Source organism: Morone saxatilis, unplaced genomic scaffold, assembly GCF_004916995.1.
Source record: "Morone saxatilis isolate NCDOM2014 unplaced genomic scaffold, NCSU_SB_2.0 Contig15, whole genome shotgun sequence".
NCBI lineage: Eukaryota > Metazoa > Chordata > Actinopteri > Moronidae > Morone > Morone saxatilis.
The window spans coordinates 5,541,636-5,556,443 of NW_023339707.1; the positions used below are offsets into that span (position 1 = coordinate 5,541,636).

The window sequence follows — 14,808 nt, forward strand, 5'->3', positions numbered from 1 at the left end:
CACAGGGGCAAGCTCAGCCTGAGAGGCACATTTTAGGTCAATAAAATGTCTGGGTGCCAGTTAACATAAAAGAGTATCCAAGCAACGACATGCAAGTATATCCCCACTGTGACCACACGGGGGCACAGTCTCCACATGCTTCCACTGACAGGAAAGGAGCAGCAGAGTTGAGTTTCCACTCCAATGCACTAAATTAACTTTCCTGTTTCAGTGCATCAGCATTTACATAACATTATGCCAACAGAAATATCGGGTGTGTTTTGGACAAGTGGTGGAAGTTAGTCGATAGGTCAGTTGTTTGGGGGAGGAAAATGGTTGCTATTAATGAACTGTTGATTTAACCTTTGAATCCCCAGGGTCTGACTTAATGTGTTTAACACTATATACCAATATCAGTTTACAGTTTTATAAAATTGTACAGCAAAAACTTATTTACTTACTTACTTAGGGATGCTGTATCAGTGTTGTGAACTAAGGCTTGTCAAGGTCAGGTTTGAAGGATAGGTCTTGTCGATGTGGATTAATATGCTACTGAAAATAGTCCCCAACAAATGCACTATTTACTTCTGTTTGAGTAACGTTTGCTTAAAGAAAATAAGTCTTTTTTAAATGCCCCAGTGGCAAAAAAACTACTGTATATCTGTGGCAGTTTTCTTTCCAAGATTTACATCTTCAGTAGGAACCAATGGGTTTGTAGTCAAGAGCTGCAGACAGGCTGAAGAGGTTGGAAAATATTGAGAGACACACTGTTGGTTTTGGTCTTTCTATGAGCTTTGTAGACAATAACAAATGGACAGACTGTCACAGAGGCCTGATGCAAATTTACACATATTTTCATCTGCCAAGATCTACTCTTTTAGAGAGTTTCATTTCACTCCCCTTGATGAACGACTGTAACCTACCATTAGGAGAGATTTGATAAATGACACAAGTCCTGATGATAGACTTACAGCAACTCAAAGCAAGGCCAATAAATCAAAAAACTGGTTTGTGGAAAATATTTCATAATTTCTACCAAAAATACAAATGAGGAGCTAGAAAGTATTTGCATGACAATTGTTTTAGTTTCATGCCTCAGGGATTGGTTCTTTGGAGCTCACAGAAAGTGACCAGTTTACGTGTTTGTAGCAGAAGCAGGCCGACCTCCCTGTGCACACGCTACTTACACTTACATTCACAGCGCCGACAAGGACTGATTGTGGCAATCTAACAAAATATTTATCCTAGACAAGATGTGACTTGTGTCTGTTGTGTCCTAGAAATCCAGAGAATTGCTTTGTTTTTAGACAATGTCGCAGAGAGACGCAGATAGAAGCTAACTACATGCCACTATACGAGTACAAGCAGTAGAGTTAAAGAGTCCTACTGCTGCTTCTATTAATACTGCATACTGTTCCTAGTTACTGCTACGTTCATTTCTGGCATAGTGATGATTATTCACAGTAGTGGTAAGTAACTAAGTACTTTTACTGAATACTTAAGTACTATTTTAAAAGGTACTTTACTTGCATATATCCATTTTGCTATGTTTATGTTACATACTTCTGTGCCTCTAAGGGAAATGTATGTTTTACTGCACTTCATATATAGTAGTTATATATATAGATAGACAAACTGGGACCCACCTCAGCTAGCTGCAGCAGTAACACACTATTTCTACATTGTTGTATCAGTATTAGCATCAGATATATCAGCCATAGGTGCCATAATAAGTACTTTTACTTTAAGTATATTTAGCTGATAATTCTTCTGTACCTTTACTTAAGTAATGTTTTGAATGCAGGACCTTTACTTATTATTCTATTCCACTTGGACTGCTGACAATCCATTTCTACTTTCCCTCAGTCAAACATGACTTTATCAGGTTGCTGTGAAGCCTTTCACCAGCTCACTGAAATGTCTCAAAGCCTTCTGTGAGTGATTCAGAACAACAGTTTGAATGGATGCTGGTATAATGACAGTGGACCCCCTAAGAGCCTCATAAAAGAGCTCTCCACTGAAGTGAATTCACGGTTTCTTTTGTATAGTCTAACAAACAAAGAGCCTAAAGAAATGAATAATCACCACGATAAGGCGATCTGTCAATAAATAAGATAATCAAATCTACACTACGCAAAGCAGAATTCACACAATGAATGACAAATCAACAATAAATACAAGAAAACTCACACTGTCAGTGATCTATGAAGGAGCTGAGAACTCAGTAAAGAACACTTGAACTCACCTGAAGTCACTCAGTTCAATAAGGGGAGTCATTCTGGGTGTAAATGGTTTCTTGGCCCCCTAGGGGCAGCATTCCCTGTAGGAATTCATGGACAGTAACATGGACAGACCTCTACCTACAGTAGCTCACTTACTGGAGGCCCTCTGACAAGGGCTGGTTGGTTGGATCTTGGTTGGATCTCAGGTTTAAAGTCAGTCACGCATTTGTTTCAGAGCGCTTTGCTATCTGAACCACATGTACACTCTATTCTTAGAGCCTCAGTTTGAATCAGAAAGAAAGGTTAATACAGGATTGCCCAACATGCAGTAATATTTACACAGTGGACAGAAGTAGAATGACAGTAATGATAAAATATGAGTAAATATTAATGGTGAGAAGTTCAGAAAAAATGTGAGAAAGAGTTTGAAGTGCAGAATGTGGATAAACTAGGAGAAAAAGATTGTATACTTGACAAGAGTGGACTTTTTCCTTTTCCTAGAAGTCTGGAGAAATACTTTGTTTTTAGACAAAGACACAGAGAGATTTTTGTTCTCCTCAATGTCTTTGCACTGTGCACTTTGTGTACCCTGTTGCATTACTCATCAGTACAGTGCATGGATGTGCTGCAACCAACCAGCACACTATGTCCTGTAGCTAGAGTACTACTACTACAACTGCTACTGCTACTACCCTGCCTCAGGATTGCTGTTATTTTTTTATCAGTATGAACCAGGTGAGCACAATATAAACTGAAATAAACTGGATTAAACTAGATTTTGCATGAAAATGCAAAAACTACTATGCTTCATCATATCCACTTATATTGAGCTTTAGTGGTGCATATCTCATACAATGTTAAATTAGTCAGATAATTACCACCTGAATCTGGTGCCTTCAGTGCCCCTGAGGCTATAGGGCCCCACTTCGCTCAGTTGGTAATTCAGTCTTGGGAATGGTAATCTCCATAAAAACATTTTTTATCTCCACTACTAGATAGTGAGAGCTGAAGAGTGACAGGAAAGGGGGGAGAGAGAGGGGGGGATGACACGCAGCAGAGGGCCACATGTCTGAGTCAAACCCTGGGCCACTGCACCAAGGACTACATGGAGCACTAGCTCTGCCAGGTGAGCTGCCAGGGTAGCAAAAGGTTGCTTTCAAGGATGGGTTAACATTTTTCAAGTAAGTTTTAAACTAATAGTGATCGGTCCGTATTTTCTTTGAAGCAGTTTCGTTCCTTCTCTGCATATTGGCTGTCACTGCAAAAATACCATTCTGAACTCAAAGCTAATATGAGGCTTTGGCAGCTTGGCAAAAAATCCTCTTTCCTGTGTTTCCCTGGACAGTGGTGGAGAAGGGATAGTAACGCAAAGAGGGAATTTATTACTGGCGCATACTGCTTAAGCCTCATATTAACTTCAAATACACTTCTGAATGCACAGGCGGGTGCAGACAGATGCTTTCATACAGGACATAAGGGGTTCACTGAATGGTTTGATGAGAATGAAAATTATGTGAATAATTTAAACACCTATGGGAGAATGGAGAAGTTCCAAAGACTGGGACGTTTATGTCGGTTTTTCCTTTAAACTGTCACACATCTGTGTCATCTACAGCAAGGACTGCACTTTTCAACCTCCAATACTTCGATAGGAATCGCGTTAAGAAGGGGAATCTCTTCACGGCCAGTATGAACAGGAGAAATGACCACAGTGCCCAAATCAGTGTACATATAGGTATGTGAGTGCTTATTTAAGACAGACTTAAAAAAGTGACCCTATCCTTCAATCCTTTAATAGCTTGCCTGTCACAGAACAGGTGTTTTTTCTTCCAACATGCCATCATTTTCCGAGAGTCCTTTTTCCTTGTAGCCTATATGCAACAATGCAGAAAATAGACCAGCATAAATACAACTATATAAATAAGAGCCACAGTGAGCGTCAGTGTGTTGGAAAATGATCCCCTTACACCAAACAGAAATATTGCTTGTTCAAAGTTCAAAAGTAGGATCTTTGTTATGGAAAGCTATTCTGGGAATAACCTTTTGCAAAGCAGAATGGGGTGAGGTCTGCTTGAACTCATCTCCAGTTTCCGAGGAAGCCATGTTCATGCTATGTGGACTGGTAAAAGTGTGTTAATATATAAATGGTAATGATAATGTGACCCTGATAAGGAACAGGAGGATATACTTTCCTCTTCCTTAATACATAGGTTGGCAAGAAAACACAGAGAGCACTACGGTAAGAGCCACAGGGACAAAGATTATTCGTAAAACATGACTGTTTTGCGGTCAGGCCATAAAGATAAGTTAGTAACCTAAACTGGCTTACAGATAACTATAAAATAGACTCTCATATCTTTGTAAATCAGTATTTACCTACTTTGTTTTGAAGTTCTTTTTAACCTTTGTTGTCACACCTGCTCTCTGTCTGTCCTTGTAGTCAAACAGATCTCATTTACCCCCAAAACTAAACTCCTACTGCTTGTTCTTCTAACATACATTCCAGCCCTCCACAACTCACAAGCAGCTTTTATTAAATGTGGGTGTTTTATTTATGTTCAACAACTCAACTTTATTTATATAGCACCTTTCATACAAACAAGCAGCCCAAAGGAGCTCACATAGTAACAACAACAACAAAATGAACAAAAATAAATACAAGTAAAGGCTAAACTAAAAATTAATTCAATAGAAACAATAAAATGTAAAACACCAATAAATAATAGTCAGTAGAAACAAATAAAAAACACAGATAAAAATAATATAAAAACCAATGATTAAAATTAAAACTAAGGCTATAACACTACTCCAAATAAAAGCCAGAATAAAAAGAAAAGTCTTTCATTTCCTTTTAAAAATACAAAGAGTTTGCCATTTTGATATCCAGATGCAGTAAATCCACAGTTAAGAGGCATAAAAACAGAAGGCAGTCGACCTAATCTCACAGCTGGCACTTCGCTGGTTGACAGTAAAGAAAGGATACAGACAGGAAGTGTAAACATGCTGGGTGTTGGATCCAGGAACCTATTATTCCATGTGACTTTTGACCAAATTCACATAAAGACTCCCCCATTGGAAAAACTGATGTAATGCTGCTGCTGGTTGCTGAGTTGTACAGAAGCAGATGGGTGCTGGAAGGTGAAAAAAGCACCTTGAGGTGTCTTGTTTCCTCAATTAGAATTGACACTATTATTTCAATTGTAATTTGACACAATTTGTTTCAAGGTAAGCTCAGTGAAATTAATTAAATCAAAACAAAAGAAAATGCTTTAATACACAATATGAGGTAATATAGTGATTCGTTTTTGGATGGAAGACCCATTCCCCATAACATCAACGGCCCTAGTTCCGTTCCATCTGGGGACCTTTGCTGCCTCTGAAACTGGATTTAGGGAACACTAAACTTTCCACTGAAAGTTGAGCTGGTAATCATAGAGCAAGCTTAAGAGTCTAAAGCTATGTTAGAGGCTCGTCCTGGCTACATAGGCTATAGGCACAGTGGTGCAATTCATATCTGGATACCAAATTGTATATCTTGTACCACAGTTCATGCTCATTCCCACCAGCTGCCCCAGACGTAACACTGTATATTTTATCCTGAAAAAATGCTAGATTTTGACCTTGGTGACAAAGGTTGAAAATATCATCTTTGCTCTCTAGTGTTGGAGTAAATGTGAGCCGGGTGGAGAGACAGTCAACATTGTGTCATTTACAGCCTGCCTGCACACGCAGCTTCCCCGCTCACGTGGATCCCTCGTCAGCCTCAGCGGCAGCATCCTCCTGCCCTCCATCCCGCAAGATAACTTACCGTAGCTTATTACTTTCACCCAGCCACCCACTAAATCTTTGACATATTTATTATAAAGCCAAGTTCAGGGATTCCAGGAAGGCGAATAAAACAGCTTTTGATTGTATACCTGCTCCTTCCTCAAAGCACTCACAACTCAATGCCCAATAAATTACTTTGCTGATATGATACAGCAGTATTTGTGTTTGGGTTACTAAATAACCAAGTCAGTTAGCCAGCTGTTATTGCAGAGACATGCAATTGCTAATGGGCCCAGAGCCATTAGTCATTACCATAAAATAAAATGAGTAATCCAATAAAAAGGTCTAACACACATCATTCAAGTTATCTTAATGAGCAGGCGCCTTTTCATGGTGGACATTTGTTATTTTTTATGTTTATTTCCTGAATTAATTATTTAATGAACGTTTATAAAAGTCTTTGAAATGCAGGTTTGGAGAAAATGCTTTTCTGCGTAATGGTAATTTCATCTAAGACCCAACATGACATTACATTTGTCATTACAAAACACTCTGGTGAAGCGTAGCTGGGAACGTTTTCAAAATACACACGCATACAGGTTGCTGCTCTGGACTCTGGGAACATGTGTCATGCCAACCAGCAACACTGTACAGCAGTAAGGAAGTGGAACAACAGGCTCTTGGTGCTACGATGGGAAGATAGTCCTGTATCGCCACCTGCTCCCTTATCACTGACTAAATGGAAATGAATCCTTTATATGTATTGTCCAACCCAGGCATTCTGGCTGATGCAAAAGCTGGGTAGTTTGTCTTTTGTGTGTAATGTCCATTGCAGTGGTGTTTACACCACATCGGCTGATTCATTCAGTTTGCATTTCGTCATTCTGGGGAGAGAAAAAAAAAGGTGCAGTTTGTAGAGTGCAGATGTGAGATATTGTAAGAAAAGGAACGCAGCTGTCAGGTGAAAGATTTATTACACTGTATGTGTTTGTATATTGGACTGGAGGTCAGGGGTATTTGCATTGTGTGTGTGTGTGTGTGTGTGGATGGGTGGGTGGGGAGAAGACAGGTACAAAGAGGCGAGGAGGAGAAAGAGAAAGATATCAACATAGAAAGAGACAGGGAGGAGTGGTGATAGAGGAAGAATGTGTATTACTCTCCTTGAAGTCTTGAGGCTTTCTTCCTTAACCCGCCCTCCTTCTCCCCACCTCCAGACGCCACCTCAAGGCTGAGACACTGTCTAAAGTCATTTGCATAAAGTGCTACAAAAGGGGAGCTGACACAGCAGGGGCAGGTGATACCGGCCAACAGACACAGAGGAAGGAGGACCCAGAGCTGACACCGACACAGCAAGCTATTACACAGCCTCTGAGCACAACGCTTATACACACACCCACACACCTGTGACTCCAGCAGCGTGTTCAGACCAATACAGAGGAGGACTCTAGCCTGGTCAAAGGCACAATTAAAACCCCAAACTCCTTGCTGGCATCCCAGAAGTCAGTTGACTCCAGAAAAATGCATTTTCAGGTGCAATAGGAGTGAGCTGAGCCCGGCCCCTGAGAGATAAAGAGAGGATCATCTGACATCTTCTTCAGTCAACAGGTAAACTGAACCTTTGCTATAAATGTTGCCTTGGGCCTTTGTGCTTTTTATACCAGTTTGTGGCTTACTGTTGTTATAATACAAGATGTTAAAAACTTTCACTAGTTAAGCATTTTCTTTTAAAGTGTAGACCATAAGTATGACCTGAGACTTTGTAAGAACTGCAGTACTTTGAGGGAAGAGATTTTCCTAAAAGCTCAAATCAATACAACTTAACTCCAGACAGCTCATCTGTAATAAATGAGGTATTTCCTTAACTTTAATCAGTTGCAAATGAATGTGAGAATGCACGAGCAGCTTTCCTTACAGTCAGTTATGATTCTCAAGTGTCTGTATACTGTTTCTTGTGTTGTCTTTTGTGTTTACACGTGCTATCTGTGCACACTCAGGTTCAGTTAAACTGTAAACTGCAGCACACCCAACCCCACCACCCCTAGTTCAAACAGCAGGTAGATCCAGTTTCAGTTACTTTTCAAACTGAGAACAGGTAGGGCAGCATTGTGGATGATAGTCGAGCTGAAGGTACACACAGCCCCACACAAAGGGGCTGAAAAGAGCAAACTACAGTATTTTTTACATGAATCTTAAGAAGGACACTTCAGTTTGACTGACAAACAAAACAGGTCTTGGCTGATGAGCTGCAATTTGTGTACTAATGGGTCAGTGGGACAAGCCCTTAATAGCAAGGAGACACCATAAATTGAAGCTCAAAGCAGAATACCGTAAAAAGACAATTAGGGACCTCCCCCAGTGTTAAAGTTGGTATTTTGGGTTCAGCAACAACTTAGTCTGAGTTAATATTTGACTTACAAGCTACGACCCTTCATTTTGCCCCCAAAGCAAAGGATTGCTCCACCTGGACTCTGGACAGTTTTTTTTAAAAGATGAGAGCAAGGCTTCAATGTGCTTTTTTACACATCTCACAAAACAAAACAAAACAGTCCGTTGATGTGTAGGCAGTGGAGCGAGGCTGTGGCTGCACGTGATAATCACTGGATAATGAAAAATGCTGCAACACACTGTAACAGTAGCACAAGTAAAGACAACTGTCAATCAAGCCAAAGTTTGCTAACATGAGGTAACATTAGCATCATAAGCTACTGGTCAAACCAGACCGAATAAGGCTATAGCAGCCAAACCCCAGAGCGTACTGAGCTGAGCGCGGGTGCGTTTAACTGCTCATCTTTTCATCTGTAAAAGAAAGAATGAGTTATTTCTTCTTTCAAAACTTAAGTCTCCCTTAAAGAGGCTGGAACTAGGTTTGTAACAAAATTCAGTTTACACCAGATAACAAATAAAATTGTTAGAACAGAAGACTATCCATTCTTTAACTTTCGGAAAACTAAAGGACATATTTCACCAATGCAGGGATATAATTGAATAACTCGTTCCCAGTGCTGTCTGTGTGTGTGAAAGAGAGTCAGATCGTGATGTAAACAGCACATTTTTCTCATTTGTAAATGAACTCGGCAGGACCTTAGATTGAGAGCCGTGGAATGTGCTCGGTGCATTCCTTCTGACCAGCCGGCAGATTCAAAATTGTGAAACTTGAACAACCTTTAAGATAGAAGGTGAATGTGAGGCCAGATCACCGGGAATGGAGATCTACTGGACAGGAGAGGTTGTGTCAAGCACACAGTGGAGCAGGTGTGGGATTTGTTAGACCTGAGTTGTTGTTTTCATCATTACACAGTAAAAGACAAAGGTCAAACAAAGACACTGTAAATGTATCTGAGTCTTTCTGATGATTCTATTTAAAAAACTACATTATATATAACCTGGTGTTCTGCCAAGGACTGTTCAAGGAATCATTAGGATTACAAAAATTGCTTTCACCTCATTGGCTTGTAAGACTGTGTTGTTCAGTTCTCGGTAGGTTGCTATTTACTCTGTGCTCGTTCTACAGGTAACATAGCCTGGGGCTTTGGAAAACGGTTTCTCCTCTCGAAGACCTTGAGCGTGATCTCTATGACCCGAGAATGATGTGAAGCATAAACTGATTAACCTAATATGAACATTTATGGGCGTGAATGAACACTTTGTGTAAATACTAGCTAGGCCAATACTGTGAACATGCCAATGAGCAGAATGATAACAGCATAGTGGTAGAGAGCCAAAGGCAGTGTTTGCTGCCCCTAACAGCAGTTTGTTCCAACACAAATGACATAATTTGAACAGGATTCCTTTCAAGTAAAGTGAAAAAGCTGGTTATTATTCCAGTTATTTATTAATTCTTCCATTTCTCTACATATTTCTTTAAACCTGCACTGAGCACTCTGTAACAGCCTTATTTGAAAATGAGAGGCAACTGTGTAAATATTTTAATGTTTGAAGGAATTCTTCAGTTCAGTTTCAGTGCACTCCCACTGGACACGTGGTTGGTGAGGTAGGGTTAACCAAAACAGTCTGTCAGGAAGTTCAATTTTTATCTGGATACACTTTTGTTTAGGAGGCTCCAGCAAACGACCACACCGGATAACAGAATTTCAATCTGAGCAATAGGGGAATGGAGAATTGCTTAGTGACTAGGAGGGGCTTTAAACTGATAAGACAGGTGTAATTATACAGAGAAATCTGTCCTCATCCCACTAAAGCATGTTTAAATTCAGTGGAGACGAAGAGAGAGAGAGAGAGTCAGTAGTGCAGGAATTTCAAGGGTAGATGAAGTGATTAGGTGGAGAACAAGCAGGGACTTTGTGTAGATGGGAGTATTGGGGCAGGACCAGCCCCGAGGGCACAGAGAAGAGAGCACCTGTGCTCTGACCATCCTTCATCCCCAGCACACAAACACACATAGTCTCCCTCACATTAGGGGTCTTTAACTTAACCCACAACACCAGCAGGCAGCGTATTACCATGTAATATTATTATCATCCTAAAAACACGAGGCTCCAAAAAGAGCAGCAATTTGGTCCTCAAAGCCCAGCAGACTTTACACTATTCAACCGTGCTCCTGGTGACCTACAGGTCTGGTCTATTAGCTCCTGTAAAGTTCCTGTACTGTCTGATATACACATTTGAACACACATGCTCAAAAAGTCACGTTAACAAAGCAGCCTGTGTTTATCCACATGCTGTAACTCACCCAATCTTTCATCGGCTGCTTGATGCAAGAAGGTGCTCAAGGACTCCCTGTGTCAGCTGGTGTACGTTTGCATGCCCCACTGGCTACCACTATATGCAAACTGCTCAGTAAAATACTCAACTCTTTTGAATAACTGTAAACAGCACAAACTATGCAGTCTGATAAGGTCTTCTTTGATAAGACATGGGTAAGATACTGAGGGTATTCTGGTACTATCTGTCTTAATTACATAAACATGTTACACTGTACTGGTTTTACAGGTGACAGGTTAACATGGTCTCAGGGGTCAGTTAGTTAGTTGTTTTCCTTTCTACAGATAGAGATAAACTCTATGTCACTGCAATTTGGCCTCTGTTCAGCCCACAGGATGCTACGTAGCATTATAAAAAGCTACATGAATGTGAATGTGTGTCAAAAGATTTGACTTTTGTATTTTCAGTCATTGTGTACATTTTTAAAAAGTGCGAATTAAATATCCACTCCAAGTGGTGTTAAAGGGTTAAAAGCTAACAGGAACTTAGCTCAAAATAGTTAGCAAGATAGCAAGCGGGCTACACTGTTTTCAGTTTGCTTGTTTAATCATTAGTTAGATAACAGATTCTGTATTTTCACCACCTACACTGATATGGAAATATTTGAAGGTAAAGCAGATGAGCCCCAAACGTAGCAGCGATACTGATTTGGAAAAAACGTTTCTTCCACAAACACATTGTACAGAATCATCGTCATCAGTCAGCCTGAGAGTGTGAAGACTATAAGGTTTGCACTCGATCAACTCTATGCTCAGGTTATCAGCAAGCAAAAACGTTCCATCTACAATGTATCATATGACGCTCAGCAAATGGTGCTTGTTAATGACAGGGACACTGAGTCATTCACTGGTCAAGCATTACAACACCAAACTGTACTACCGGGGACTTATTCTTGGTCAGTAAAGGTTTATAATTTTTATGATTTATGGTGGAATTAAGGGTCTCGAATATGGCTTGTCATGGTTTTTCCTATTCAAGCCTTCATGATATCTTTTATTAGCTTCCTTAAGAACACAAGACTCCATCTAAACAATAACCCTCACTGCACCTGCGGAACATCTTGCCCACACTATAAAGACTATAGGGGTGGACATTGGCCAATCGTGTCTGGCACATCACTTCACTGACTCACTTGTTTGTGCTTGTTGCTTCTGCTTTAGTAAATCCACAATTTCACTCAACACATTTGACCCATTTTGCACAACACCCGTGATTGAATTACTCATTGACCGACCAAAATCCTGTCTGCTTTGTAATATTATGTGTGCTCTGCCTGAGGGTTAACATTGTTCAAAGTTCAGCATTCAACTGGGCTGTATAAAATATACACTGATGACTGAAATCCAGTTGGGATTATGGTTGTGCATGACTGAAAAAATTGTTTGCACTTGCTTGTGTAGTTTTCATGATAGCAGGAGGGGGATATGATCTGAAATATGAAAATCTGTACTTTTCATTCATTCTCTTTTAGGATAATCCAGTTAAGGACAGACCAGGGTGAGGAAAGAGAAGGCCAGAGGGTCCAGAGGAGACTCGACATAGGAGAGAGTGAGCTTATATTTCTGAAGATGGAACAGTCTACGCAGATTTGGCACATGCAGGTCGCCCACCAGGACACTGCTGAAGAGATGCAGAAGAAGGTGTCAGTGGTGAGCCAGCCGGAGTGCTCCATCTGCTACAACACCTACGACAATGTCTTCAAAACACCCAAGCTGCTGGAGTGCACCCACACCTTCTGCCTGGAGTGCCTCTCCCGCCTCATGGCTGTCTCGCTGGCTGAACCAGATGGTAATGGCAGCAGCACTCGCCTCTCTTGCCCCTTCTGCCGTCACTCTACCCTGCTGCCAGAGGAGGGACCCCCGGCCCTGACCACCAGCCACGAGGTCCTCTGCAAGCTGCCCAGCCACCAGCAGCAGGAGCAGCCGGTGTGGTTGGAAGGGGAGAAATTGTGCTACAAAAGCTCCAGGCACAACTCTGGTTCGGCTACCCCTGACAGTCCTACGGCTTTCTGCGTCTGCATTGACATTGGAGCCAGCAAGACAGTGGACGTTCCGATCCAGACGGGGTCTCGGACTTTTGGCCGACTGGATCGGCTGGCAGACTGGAAAAGGATGGTGCTCTTCATTGTGCTCATGGTGCTGCTTATTGTCATCGTGTTGTGGCCACTGCAGTGTGTATTCAGCACTGGGAATATGCGCTGTATCCGAGAACCCATGGGCCCCGAGCCTGACCCCACTACCACCTCAACTACTACCACTATTTTCAGCACATTCACTCGCCCACCCGGTCTGATGTAAACTTCTAGTCTGACTGGAATTCACTGTAACTGTGCATTATATTGACACATTAGTTATATCTTAAATATTTGGCATTGAAAATCTTTTGTGTAAAATTATTTTGTGCGCTTTTGATAAGTGCACATTGTAATTGGTACACACAAAAAACACCTCCGATATTGAACCTGCAACAGAACCATAAAAGTCTGACTATAGTGGCCCCCACTGGTGTTTTTTTATTTTTTAAAAGATGCTGTGGCAGACCCCTCCACCAGACAGGGATGAAATGGCTGAAAGCAACACAAACTGCACCAATATTCACTGGAATGTGTGTCATATGCTGTCATAACTTCAATTATGTTGAATATTTAAATTATAAGAACATAAAAAAATATACACATAGCAGCTTTAACTCTACAAAGCTGGAATTTATGCATTATGCATCATACATTTGCAGTAGTACATTACTGAACTGCACATACCAGCTGATACAAATGACATCCAAAAGTGGAAAGAGATTAACTCTGACAGGCACTTTCCCTAAAAAATTGTTCAAAATATTTTGCACTTAAATTGACACCTGACTTATTGGTCTAACTGGTTCAATGGACTTTGTTGTCCTTTTCGGGCACATAGCATCAAGTTCAGAACACAAGTGGGTTGATTTGTTTGCTAAGTGGGTTGATTTGTTTGCTAAGTGGGTTGATTTGTTTGCTGAGTTGGTTGATTTGTTTGTTGAATATTCAGTGATTTAAACTTAAAGTTCAAAATGCTGACATTTATTGATAAAATGTGAGGTTTGCTTTGGAAAGTAACCACGCTCATTTAACGAATGTAATCCCAATGTGCCAACTAAGAACTCAGACTTTATATATTGTACATTTGATTTGTGTGTTTTGATATGCCCTCGTTTACAGAACTATAATAAAGAAGTGAGGTGCCCGCTCACATCATGCTTCTGGGAAATAACAAAACATTTGTGACAGCCTCATTGTTAAGAATCATATCATTTGATTGTGATTTGTCATCATCTTCATGCATTTTCTTTACATAAAAATGTACTGCAGCATCAGTTGGTGGTTTTAATCTCTGAACAGCAGTTTGTTGTAAATTCCCCTCAAATAACGCACAACACCTGACGTACTTAAATGCTATTTAAAAAGTAGTATTAGTTTCAGGGTCGAGTTGCAACACAGTCCAGCCATTCACTGACCCACTGTTTGTCATTTCCGCCCTATCTCAACCTTAAACATATAACGATAAAAGCAAAGACCTCCTCTGTCTTGACAGGAAGTTGTCTTTATTTATTCCTGGATTAGGTGCGTCAGATCAAGGAAGGGTTAGGCTGTGGGATTTTCCAGGTAAGCTACCTTGTAACACATGGTGATAAGATAATTACATTAAATTTTAACACTCATTTCAGGAGTGGCCATAATAAAAGTGGAACTTCCTGAAACACAATTGCGACTGCCAGTAAACATGGTTAACCTAGATCCAGGAAAAACAAACACAAAACGCTCAGTCATGATTTAAAATGTAAAAAAAAAAAGAAATAAATATTTAATGTAAAATATTTGAATAAAGGCTTCTTGTAAGTTGGGTCATTTTGCACTAGGGTATTTAAACAAAAAATAATTTTACTATGAAGTTGTCTGTGTGTTTTTCCATCTCTCCAATTAAGCAGAATAAACAGCCTCCTCCTCCTTGTGGATAGCGGCCACATAAAACAGTTTTAGTCAACCCTTCATGTGTTAAAATGCAAAAAAAAATTACTAATTTCAAAGTCACAATGTCTACAGGCCACTTCAGCCATGAAATAATCTGTCATAACTGATAAAATT

General features: G+C 40.4%; 1 protein-coding gene across 1 annotated transcript; it reads left to right on the forward strand.

Moving 5' to 3' along the window:
- Positions 1–7,228: 7,228 nt before the first annotated feature.
- LOC118324370 (RING finger protein 223) lies at positions 7,229–14,442 on the forward strand. Its single transcript, XM_035656679.1, has 2 exons — positions 7,229–7,574; positions 12,163–14,442. Exon 2 carries the CDS (start codon positions 12,260–12,262, stop codon positions 12,986–12,988), a length of 729 nt encoding a protein of 242 aa, XP_035512572.1. The 5' UTR covers positions 7,229–7,574; positions 12,163–12,259; the 3' UTR covers positions 12,989–14,442.
- Positions 14,443–14,808: the final 366 nt, after the last annotated feature.